We start from the raw sequence: 12,698 nt of genomic DNA, 5'->3' as shown, positions 1-12,698 counted from the left end.
CAACAATACCCCTAAATGCTTTTTGACGGGATGCTGTGCTCTATCCTTTCATCTTTCAGCTTGTATTTGTAGTAAAGGTTGCCTTGACCCAGGTGCTAGATCTTGCACTAGGTTTCTCGAGCCTGTCCAGGTCTCTCTGGATGGTCTCTTTTCCATCCCTCAGGTGTGTCAACCACACCGCAAAGCTTGTTGTCATCTGCAAACTTACAGAGGATGCATTTGATCCTACTGTTGATGTTTCTGATGAAGATATTAAAGGGCAGTGGCCCCAGTACTGACCCCTGAGAGACACCGCTTGTCACTAATCTCCATCCAGACATTGAGCTATTGACCATTGGGTACGATCTTGCAGCCAGTTCCTTGTCCATCAGTCTACTTATCAGATCTCTATCTTTCAATTTGTAGAGAAGGGTGTTACTAGGGACTCTCCCACCTTCCTTCTAACAGTGTTGTCCCCAGCCTTGACCTTCACTAATCTGTGTGTTCAGAAGGTACTATAAACCCTTCCTCATAGTTCCTGGTGTCTCTAGTCCCCCAAAGGCTGCCTGATAAGCAGGGCAAACAGCATGAATTTCATACAGCTACATATGGTTCTTGCCTTGGTACAAGGCTGCTATCTACCCCTCAGAAATCTACTTTTCCTTCATCTATGAGCTGCAGATTGGCACTGTGGGCTTAGGCAGAAAATGCAGATACAAGATATGATCTGGAAAAAAGCCCAGAGTCTCACACTGTGTGTGCCCAAGAACGTGAAACAGGCCTGGCCTTTTATGGCTTCCCTGGAACTGGTTTGGTGCAGAGGGAAAAGCAGGGGACTGTGTTTCCATTTTTTGGGAAAATGGGAGCTTCATTTGGAATCCTAGTTTATCTTCAGAGAATCTTCTAAGAAGTGATTGAAAGAAATTCAAGAAGAAAATACATGCATATGGAAGTTTTCATATAAATGAAATGCAGATTTCCATATTGATTCAGCTGATACATCTTGTGAGAAGAACTTTTCAAATGTTGTCTGTACGTTTTCATGGGTTGGGAATTTTCTAGGCTTGTACTGCCCCATGGTGCGTCTTCTGACTACCATGCTGTCCAAGAATGAGAGGGATGCAGTCCAACCCTTTGCTTTCATGTGACTGGAGAAGTAAAAGTACATTTTGGGAACTTTTTAGTCTTCTTTGGTGCATCCTTAGCCAACATTTGACCGCATTTGAAATGCATTTCTAGTGTGCTGATGGTTACTCTTTTAAGGAGTGATTTTTCATCTGACCTCACACCGAGCTTATGTCATTAGATAAATTCCTATCTAACAACGACATCAAAAGTCTTCTACTCCTTCTTTATCCAGCTCAAGCCAGTTAAACTTCTGTATATAGTTATGTAGTGGAACTCAGCCACTAGAGTGATTAAGGAAGGAGTTTATGATCAATCAAGCAGCTAGTTAGATTATAAAGCTGTTTGTATCTGTTATCCACACCCAGTAGTTATTGCTAATATTATGAAGAACATAAGATATCTTTTTGTTCAAGAGTGTTTTTAAACATTACACTGTAGTTTATGGAAATCATTTATTCTCCAATATGTCTTTGTGGTTTTGTTTATTTGGGAATTTCTTTTCACCTTCTGAAGCTTTATGACCTTGTGTCATCTGAGACAGACTGGGCCACAGATCAAATCTGTTGTGGTGATTCCTTTGTCTCCTGTTTCTCATCATGTGCATTTTTTCTGACAGGGTTCTTGGAACGTTCCTTGTCCTATCCTGCGTACCAACACTATTAGAATGCATCTTTCTTCCTATGTAATTGAGTTATCATAGCTAATTAAATGTAATTATCACTATTTATAATAAATTAGTTAATATTTTTTTCATTTCATTGTTCTAAATGAAGTTGAATAAGGCTCTATCTGTGCTGTGAGGACATTTTCCTTAATGCATTTCTATTTTTGAAAGTTGTCCAGTCTCAATCTTTCTCTGGCACTACCTGAGTGAGATGCAAGTGTTGTTTTGTTTTGCATGCATTACTCATGAAGCCAGCTTACTAGCTAGTAAGATAGTTAATAGTCTGGCTCCATGGAAATTTCTTCTGGCACAAGTAAAGACAAAACACAGGGGTGGGAATGTATTCGATGGTTTCAAGAATGGCAGGTAACTGTGTGAATCAATAAAGACATTTTCCACATCTGTTTTCTCTCAGGGTTATGGCTGGTACATGGAAAACAAAGAGTTGTTTCCTGTGGTACCCATCAGTCAGGGTGTGGTGCTTGTGCACCCACATTTTAATGACTGGCTCCTGATGAAAGGATTTGCTGTGCTTCTCTTTTCATAGCTGTGCACTCCTGTCCCCCCCCCCCTTCCTTGCCAGCAGCTCATTGGGCTGCTGTAACAGTGACCTAAATTTGTAGAAAACTGACTGTACAAAGAGAAGCACGTGGCTCTTTGTCTGCTTAGTTGTCTAAACTCTCGGATTTGGACTAGATAAACTGAACAAGTGAAGGGGAGTGGCAGATTTTGGGAGAGGTCAGCAGCTGCCATTTTCACCAGCAGATGGTTGTTCCATCGGTTTAGCCCTGGAGGCAAATTGAAGGGCTCAAACGCTTTAAACCACAATGATAAATTCACTGTTCTGCATATTGTCCCTGCCCTTGTACAGCAACGGTACTTGGGGACAAGCTATAAGGTGATCAGGGTTAACACAGAGAAGATTAGTTGTAATCTGATTCAGCTTTCCCAGTCGAGCAGACGATGCAGCCTTGTGATGCTGTGCTGGCAGATGGAGGTTGTGCAGGGTCATTCAGCAGCGGTGGCACTGCCCACTTTTCATTCTAGTATTTAATGACTTGTGCACGTTCAGTGTCCTCTAGGAAGCAGAGAGACAGCTTCAGGATGAACCTTCTGCACTGGGTGAGGGCTGTGTCCCTGGGATGCTGCATTCCTTCTTTCTCAGACAACAGTGAATGAAATTTGGCTTCATGTTGAACATCTGCACCTATAACAGCAGTGAGCCTCTAAAATATTACTCAGGTGCTATTCTGTTTCTTCTCGACTAAGGCACCACCTTGTGGTGCAGATCAGTGGACTGGCAGCTCTAAAGCAAGGTTGAGTGCAATCTGTGGATGTAAGGTTTCACATTTGTGAGGTATTTCGTAGATAATCACGAAGACCTCACAATTTTGAATGTAACCGTGGCTGTACTGGAATCCTGCTGTTTTACATGTTAAATTTTCTAGAATTTATCTGTATTTACTCATGGTTGGTTTGTGTTGTTTGATGATTTGGTAATTGATTGAAATCTGTTCTTTGTATGTGTATATTCTTGAGCAAGTTGATAATTTGGGAGTGTCACTGTACTGGTGTGTAACTGTGAGGTGATGGTTGCATCATGCTGTGCTTCAGCAATGTGCCAAATGGATTGGGATACTGGGGAGAGGATAAGAAACAAAAATATTACTAAATCAAGTTGTGGAAATCCGTACTCATGAGGTTTCTTATACATGCCTAACAATGTACTTGACTTTTTGTAACTTTCACTGCTTTTGAAGCAAATTAAATGAATTAATTGAGCTGCCTTCATTTAATCTGAGATGAAGGGTTTTGTCTGCTTACTGGTAGAACTGATTCTATTTATATTTATTCCCTAGTAATAGCTGGTGCCACAGGAACGTTCTGAAGGTTTTTAATAATGCTTTTGAGGGGATGCATGGAGGAGAATAGTGGAATTTCTTGGGGATCAAGATCCATTGTTCTCTATGGGATTACCAGTGGTAGGATAAAGGCTTTTTTCATAGAACAGAAACAGATGAACTGGTCTTACAGAACACTTCCCAGAGTGAGTTAATACAATGCATGGATTCATGCTGTCAGCAGTTGCATTTTGATTAGTTTTGTGTCTAACATGAGAATGTATAATTGAGAAAACAACTCTGATTTTTCAGTAGGAAGCAGCATCTTCTGGTTTGCTTGTATTCCTTTTATTTCCATCCTGGTTGTCTTTGTTTCTTTGCCTTTATCAGGAGGAGGAATAACAATCAATAGTAGAACTCTACACTGCAAAAAGAGAAAAAAAACAACAGCAACAAAAAAAAGCTGTCAGATTTCATAGGGAAAGCCCTGGTAAAAGACACACAAAGGGAACACCCAATCTATGCATATTTAGTGAGTAGTAGAATGGACAGGAAGAGTCCTACAGTGGTGCTATATTTCCATTTTTTAAATCACGAGTGCTCTACCAATATGATTCAGCTGTATGTATTTCTCTGAGTAATTCTCCAACCTGCTTCTGACCATCTCCTTTTTTCCACTTGTACTAAATGAATAATAAACCATCATACTGCACCAACATAATTACCCTCATAGCAGGAGAAGGTTCCACTTGATTATTTTCTCTTTCTACAACTTTCTGAACAAATACATGCAGGCAACAAACCATGGTTGTTAGTGGGAAGTCAGACCTACTGAATGTGACACAAATAGACTGAATGTTTGTCTGCAGTGGATCTAATGTATGGTATTGACTCTCCTGAGGCCAGGCCATTACAGCTGTGTTCACCTATTGAAATAAACTTTCTGTCCTATTTTGCAAGAGAAGCTGAGTGCTATGGGTATAAGGCATTCAACTGAAATTCAGAAGACTCGAATTCCAACCTCTACAGAAAATTTATCTGATTGTTTTCTAGACAGGTAATACGTCAGTATGAGGTATTACTTTGCATATGATTGTCAGATGCCTCCTTTTTCTATCCTTGATTCATCTTTTGTAATTACATGGTAAAGGTGTTATCTCCTATGTTGTCTGAATAATACATTGTATGACACAAACTTAATGCCTATTTTAATATAAACAAGCCATTGTGAGAAATAATGGTAAAATTAAGCAAGAAGAGGAAAAATCCTAATAAAAGGGAAGCACAGTAGCAAGACAGCTAGTACTATTTACCCTCACCAAAAATTTGTTGGGAAAGTAAATGTTCTGTATTTTACATTTATAAATTTCTCGTTAATATCTGGAATTCCAAAAGGTATCCTCATTTAATGCCTAAGGTTTCATGTTGAAAAAATGCTAGAGCTGGTTTTTATTTTTTTTGTCTGTTTGTTTTGTTTCTGTTTTGTTTTGTTTTTTTCTTTTTCTTTTCATTTAGTTCTGTAGATAGGCATTTAGTGTTTAATGCTGCAATGATATAACTCTATATTTTTTATTTTTAAAGAAATGAGTGCTTTAGCCATGTGATGATGAGACTGATGCACAATGCCTGATCAGGACAAAAAGCTGAAGAGCACAGAAAAAGCAACAGACGAAAAACCTCATGGGATTTCTATGAGGTATAGTATCTGATGTCTTACTTTGTTTGAACTTCAGCAGAACCCGCGTGGAATTTGTACTAGCTGCCAAAGCAGAATGCTTTAATTTGAAATGCAGTATAAACATGACAACTGTTACTCTGGTCACAAAGTTTATTTACACCTCTGTTGATTTAAGGCATTCTGGTGAGGTTCTAAATTCTTTTCCATGCAAAATGAGGACAGTAGACAATTTTATTTTCTGTCAGTAGCATTGTTTATTGATTTTCTTTACTCTTAAGAAGTACTTTTATGTAACTATTAATATATTATATACTATGCTGTTGTGTTTTGTTCTAGGGACTATTCTGACCTTCAAAGACTTCAGTCTATCTTAAATGCTCCATCAAGTAAACAACAGGTATAATATATATATATTTAAATAATAATAAGTTATATAAACACAATTATATAATTATATACATAATATTTATATAATAATAGCTATTATTAAACATGCTGTATAACTGTATAATCACAAATACAGTTGACTATGGTTTGTAGCACATGCTTGTGATATTGTTGTGTTCCATTATGATTAATTGTGTTAGTAAAATCTTGTGTAGTGTATGTGGTGTCCTTTTTTTTTCCTTCCCCCTTGGCAATATTATAGCTTCTCTGTGAGATAAATCCTACTCAGAAAGTTTGGAAGAATGAAGCTGAGCCAATTCCTGTGCTATTCTGCCATAATCATTATTTAAACAGGAAAATTATTTGTTATAATCTCGAACACGTTGTATTCAGGTACTAACAGACGCAGTCAAGTAGCCTTGTGGATTAATTTTCTTCAATGCCCTTCCAAAATTTCTGTAGAAGGTAGGATTAGAGATTTATTAGTTACAATATATAATAAAGTAACATGTAATAAAGTAAGAGTAATAAGGAACAGAAAATTAAAAACCAGCATTTTAATCATAAGCAATTCGTCTTCAGAGAATAATAATTCAGCTAAAACTCTTCTGGGCATAAATATAAGTGCTTGAAACTTTTAGGATATTGTAAAATCTTCACCTCAAATCATTTGAAGCAATGAAAACCAACATGTGAAGATGAGTATGAGTCCTGGGAGTACCAAAGTACTTTATCTCTTTCTATTCTGTAACAAGAATATGACAAAAGTTAGGGAACTGTCCATGGAATACAGGAGCTATTCATTTCCTTTCCTGGGTAGAAGCATGAATTGCTTCTGAGCCGAAAGCTGAAACATCAATTTCTACGACCTAAAATATGGAGGCTGTGCACATAGATAATGTGTGTGTTGGAGATTCTCTTGAGCTTTGCTGTTATAAATTTTAGAAGGCAGCTTTCTTTACATTTCATGTATCTCCATGTATTTGTTTTCCAACCTTGCTTTGCATCAGTTTTCTACCACTTCAGTATCACGTGATGTATGTGTTTGTATTTTACAATGGCAGTTATAGATCAAAGGTTTAACAGCATCTATAGTTCAAGTGAGAAACTGAGAAAAGATGATTTTGCTTGTTAGCATTTTTGTAAAACTGTTTTGTCTCATCAGTGCCTCCTCTTTCCTCCTTAGCTTTCAGCTATACATTTTGAAAATGGTCAAATCAACATAACAAGATCTCTGCAAAATGTCAGAAGTGATGGACAAAAGCTCCATCGTCAATGGCAAGAGTCAACTGAAGCTGTTGAGCTTGAAAACTTTAGGTAAAAGAAAGAGTCAATATGATGACACTTTTGTGTCAGTATGATGTCATATTTCTGAACATCTTTTTGTGTCTTAGTCTTGTTGTGTAAATCATTTATATTTTGTGTCTCTTTGTGTTTCATGTTAACCTTCTGTGATGTTAATGATGCAATTTTATTTTTTCTAAACCTAACTGAATATTTTTGCATTGTAAGTTTGACGTGTTCTCCTATTCAGTAGAGTGAACTGTTGAAAGTTAATATGTTCAATTTAAATAAAGTAATGGTTTGTTTGGAAAGCTTTTATTATACCATTATAATAGATTCACATTATGAAAGTCAGACTGTTCTTCAAAATTATTACTGTATGGAAATCTGAAATTATGCTATTCTATTGCAAGTGCTTGTATGGCACTTCTTTATTTGTCTTATTAGTGTTAAGTTTTGACTTGTTAATACATAATTACCAGCTCAGCATTTTCCTTTTTTTTTTTCTTCCTTTTTTTTTTTTCTGCCATTAGTGTGACCTACAAGAATGAGAGAAATTTTAGCAAACATCCCAAACATAAGCTGTTTCAAGATATTTTTATTGCTTTAGTTAAGAACAGATTTAACTGCAGGTCAGTATATTAAACACATTCATTTCCAATGAGGAGACATCACTCTTTCTTGCTTTAATCAATGAACAAACGTGCATGGATAAGGCCTGATATGTATGTTTCATCAATAGATGTCTGTGTGGAAATTAGTAGCTTTATATTTTTACATAATCTGAGTTATAATTTTAAAATGATGATTTTGGTATTCGCTTTGAAGTCAAAATGCTTGGGTGGCTGGGAGTGAAGAAGGAAGGATGGAGTATTTTTTTGAAATTTGAACAGCCAAAGTTCTAACAACTGCTGTGTTTCCCTTGATAGTTTGTAATCTGTAGTTTGTTTTTCTAAATAATTTCATTCTTATTTTGATTTTTTAATTTGCATTTTATAGAAAAAGCCCTTTCTTAGACTGCTCTCACTTGGATGAGCAGGAAAATTTTGCAAGATCTTCAAAAACGGAGGAGTAAAGAACGTTTCCTGAAGAGAATCTCAGAATTTCAGAATTTGTATTAATATTTACCACTGCTATATGCTGTATTTTTCCTTTTTGAATATTTTATACTCTCTCTCTATATATAATATATAATATATAATATATTATACATTTTATGAAGAATTCTCAGCGCAAAAACTTGAAGGAGGAATCCTAGCATTTAATTCTGCTAATATGTGACAAAAAGATTTTACAGATGTACTTGAAAAATAGCACAAAATCTGCATAGTTTGCTTGGACCCCTTGGCAGAATTAAGTGAGGAACCATCTTATCTTTGATAATTTAAGTATGATTACAAAGGTGATTTAGTTGCCCTTTGTAAATATTTTATCATGGATGTGATGCCACTGCAGTGGTTCAGAATTGTAGAAGCTGTCACCCTGGCCTGCATTACACACTTTTGCAGGTGTAACTATGTTGATTGGAATGCCAAAAAAAATCCAGCACACTTACTTACCAACATCGCTGTGTTGGAAGAAGTTGGAGATGATTCTGTTGGCAAGAAAACTGTGAAAGTGCAATCAGCTTAGGTTAAGTTGTTTGGATATGAAGTTTAACGAAGCAGACAGAAAAAAATCCTGCTGGCATATGCTGAGTATTACACTAAGTTCTCTAGTAACATGGAATGTAAATGTAGCTATAGTAGAAGAGGTCTGCAGATGTCGACCAGGCTCAGAGAATTACTGTCTCTGCACAGAAATGTGACAAATTATTTGCTCCATTGAAGATATTAACTGTCAAGAGTCAAAATGTTTTGAAAGAATAACTTTGAAGAACCACCATTTAAAGTAAGCTGAAAATACTTTTCAAATCTGACACAATAACTTTTGCCTGCCAGTATATTGTTGCTGCCCATGAAAATTATGCACTTTTTTGAAGTGGCCGAGTATGGAAGCATAATGAAAAATACTATTATTTTGGGCAGAATGTTGGCATAGAAGGGGTGAGATTTTGCTAGTATCTGTTTGCAAAACATTTATTTTTATCAAAATATTTTTATCCATTGGCATCTTTCCCAACTGCAAATGATAAATTGAGAACTGCCATATCATGTAGACTTCTGTTCCTTGGAAACTTGCCCAGATACAGATTCTTTCCTCTCAGTTAAAACAACAAAAAAGTCCCTGAAGATATCTGAATTTAGGTTTATTTTAGATGGGAAAATGGTGATATATACCTTCAACAGACAATGGAAATAGTTATTCTGTTACTGGTATTTATACAGGGCTGCTGTCCCTGGATGCTTTGTACTTTCTTCCAAGTCTTGGTCTTGAACTGTATGCCGAAACAAAAAGGAGGAAATTCTATTAGGAAGTATAATCCTGTATTGAGAATATTTAAATTTATCAATTTGTCACTATGTTGGAATATAAATGGTAAAGAATTGCACAGAAAGGAATAGAATTCTGCGATGTTGTATATTGTTGTTACAGGCCAATAATCTTATAGTCATTTGCTTCCTGTATCAGAATCTTTTGTGTGTGTTTGTACCTCTTTATTGTATTTGCTTTATGTTTAGGATATTTATTTTACAGGGAATGGGTTAATCAAGCTCCATCCATCCATTTTCTTAGAGTATTAATCTGCCTGAGATTATTAATAAGAGATCCATGCTATCAGGTCTGTATGTCGAAGTATTTTTTTTCTTGCATAAGAGGATGCATTTACGCATCATGCTTATGGTTGTGTTGTTAAACACATATAAATCTGTACATTCTTGTGAATGCATACTTATTACGTGTATGTATGGATATACCTTTATTTCTATGTCTGATGATACAAGTGAGTTGCAAACAGGTTGCAAGTATGAACTCTCACTGCTATTGGATAACTTGCTCAATTTCTGGTATATATTTTGTCACTTCTGGTGTTGCTAACCCTAATAAATAATCTTTAAATTTCCATAACAGATGATTTGGCCATTGCCCAGAGCCCTAGACTACGTATTTACTTTACCTCTCTGTATAGATATGTAAAACTTCCATAATGTAGCAACTGAAGAAAACTGAAAGCTGCCTATTTTTTCTAGCAGCCCAGTTCTCTGAATTACAAACATACAGCTTTAAAACGTTTTTCTGACAATTATACTTGTTATTCATAAGACTAAACCTAGACATCTGATATTTGTTTTAATGTATGTCTTTTTAATGTGTACCAAAGATTATACTTAGTATTCTGGTTTTAGAACCTTTCAAATTTCATTCCTATAATTTATTTATTTACTTACTGTAAGTAATTCTAAACTCTGAAATTGCTAAGCATATCCAAAATTCATTGTCTTTGTTGCTAGAATTAACGTTTCTCAGCACTCATGACAATCAGGGTACTTATGTTCAAATATCTCTTACTGCAGTGTTTTCTGTATTTTGATCCTTTTTTGTTCATTTGTTTGTTTCCTTTTAGGAAATTCTCTACAGCTTGGGTGGGATTGAAAATCTAGCTCAGGTAAAATTCCTCATGGAAATGCTGTCTACAAAGTTGTATGCTGCTTTATTATGAGTGGAATGAAATACACTGTAAAAAGCAGTGTACGTATGCTCTTGTTTTTTGGAAAGAAGTGTATTCCTCTGCTTGCATATAAGCAGTTGATGTGCTTTTTCACTAGTTCATAAAGGATCTGCCCTTATAACTTAGCAGTATTTAACCCAAGGCTTTTCAATAGAAGTCTTAACAAAGGCCTCCTGAGCTAAGAATTACAGAAGTCAGCACAATTGATTCATTCAAAAGAAACTGTAGACTTTTGAAGGAAGATGTTTAAAAGCCCCCTCAAATTAAGCAAATGACTTCTCAAAGGTAAAAGCATAGCAATACACTGGTTAAACAGATGGAAATTTGTGAACATTATCACTAATCAACTGCTGATTGTTATTGCCCTAGGTTAGCATTTCTTTACTTCTGAATTTTAATACTTGCTCTTCAATAAGTGGGAGCTGCCCATGTATCAGTCAAATATGGCATATCTTAAATATGCTTGAAATTGAGACTGATTGTTGGGAGTTTGCATTCATGAAAAATCAGAATTTGTACATTTTGTTTAAACAAATGTATCTTTCTGGAATGCAACTATCATTCATTCATATTTACCGTGCCACGTGCTTATTTCAAATAAGTATTGGTGTGCTATAGCTCCTGCTGCAGACAGTCACCTGTCTGAAATGTTCTTAATGTTATGGGAGTCAAAGATTGTTTCTAATATAGTTTTCATTCAAGTAGTTTGATGATTTTTTGGTGATATGGTTTCACATAACTGTTTTCATTTTCAAGTGTTTTGAGGTATATTGGTAGAAAGCACTAATTAAATTATTATTACCGATGATACTTTACATAGTGTACTGCTACTGTAATTCTAGCCTTTCTGTACTATATGCTTGAAACCAATTTATATTACCTATGCAGTGTTTTGGAGACTGCAAAATACCACCACATTAAGGATTTCTCCAATATTGAAGGATTGTAAATATATAAAGACCAGTATGTAAAGACCAACATGTAAGTGATGCTGAGAATCTCATCGTGATTTTGTGTGCTAACAGACTTACATCCTTGTGATAATTTTCATTTCTTGGATGATTATGTTTCAGTAGGTAGCTATTAGGGAAATATAAAAAGGTGGACCATCATTTCCCACCTGTTGGATATGTTCAACCAACCCCACAGCTCCTGCTGGTCACCATTGTATATGTTGTGCAGAGTCTGAAGCTGTGGACTAGCTTTTCCAAACAGTGGCCAATAAGATGCTTATGAAAAGTATGAGAATGGGAACATCAAGTGATAATTCAGTTCTACAGAAAACTCTTTTCAAACTCACGTAGCTTGTAAAAAAGGAATTTTGGCCCTAGAAGTAATGTTTTTGTATTTACTGCTCTTTAACAGATTTTTCACGGGTGGAAATTTTTCATTTGATTTCGAATTCTTGTACTTCTAATACCTCTTCTGTACTTTGACAAGTTTTACAGCTAAATATGAGTCACGTTGAGAATGTGCGTTTTTATGAAACAGATGCACCATCTACCGGCTGTTACCACACATAACGCCCTGGGTCTATGAATTAATTATTTAATTAATTTGTTTCCCCTCTTGTAGTATATGGAAACAGTAGCAAATGGCTATCTAGATTGTGGAGAAGAGAAACATGTAGACAAGTTGGTCAACATGACATGTAAGTGATTCCGCTAACATAAATAGTTAATAAAGTTTTATTAAGATAATAGTTAATAAAAACATAATAAAATGCTCTAATGATATTTCTCTATGAGGTTAAAAAATGTTGAAAATACTTGAAATGCCTGTAATTAATATATTACTAGATTCATCGTAGGCATCATCATGAATGTATGAAGATACTGACATTTTTGTGGAACAGCATGTCTTGTTTTGATGCGCGTGTAATATATCTTAAGAAATTAATAGTTGTAAGAAATAAAATAACAGAGTAAAATGAGCTAGTCATGGCTCAAATAGCTTACGCTTCTTTTATTATGAAATTAATAAAATGAAAAATGCTATGTGTACAACTCCAAAAGATGGGACTGCCTTTGTTCCGTAGACATTCTTCAAAAGATTGCTGCTGTTAAAAATCAAAGAGAATGGGTTATAGCAAGTGGAGCACATAAAGTAAGTGCTTTATAAAATTAC

General features: G+C 35.5%; 1 protein-coding gene across 16 annotated transcripts in view; it reads left to right on the top strand.

The window, feature by feature from the left end:
* Positions 1–12,698, top strand: part of NEK10 (NIMA related kinase 10) — a 94,143-nt gene that overhangs the window by 1,206 nt on the left and 80,239 nt on the right. For all 16 annotated transcript variants that reach the window (XR_014883944.1, XR_014883943.1, XR_014883948.1 and 13 more), the window contains 8 exons: positions 5,194–5,308; positions 5,627–5,687; positions 6,864–6,994; positions 7,495–7,593; positions 9,599–9,683; positions 10,467–10,508; positions 12,147–12,222; positions 12,610–12,677. Coding sequence is in view for 10 of the 16 variants with exons in the window: in XM_085226379.1 (XP_085082505.1) it covers positions 5,235–5,308; positions 5,627–5,687; positions 6,864–6,994; positions 7,495–7,593; positions 9,599–9,683; positions 10,467–10,508; positions 12,147–12,222; positions 12,610–12,677 (636 nt within the window). In the remaining 6 variants the exon portion in view is untranslated. The remainder of the gene's footprint in view (positions 1–5,193; positions 5,309–5,626; positions 5,688–6,863; positions 6,995–7,494; positions 7,594–9,598; positions 9,684–10,466; positions 10,509–12,146; positions 12,223–12,609; positions 12,678–12,698) is intronic.

This window comes from Meleagris gallopavo, chromosome 6, assembly GCF_905368555.1.
Source record: "Meleagris gallopavo chromosome 6, MGAL_WU_HG_1.1, whole genome shotgun sequence".
Classification (NCBI taxonomy): domain Eukaryota; kingdom Metazoa; phylum Chordata; class Aves; order Galliformes; family Phasianidae; genus Meleagris; species Meleagris gallopavo.
Note: the sequence above shows the minus strand (reverse complement) of the source record. Positions and strands in the feature narration are given on the sequence as shown.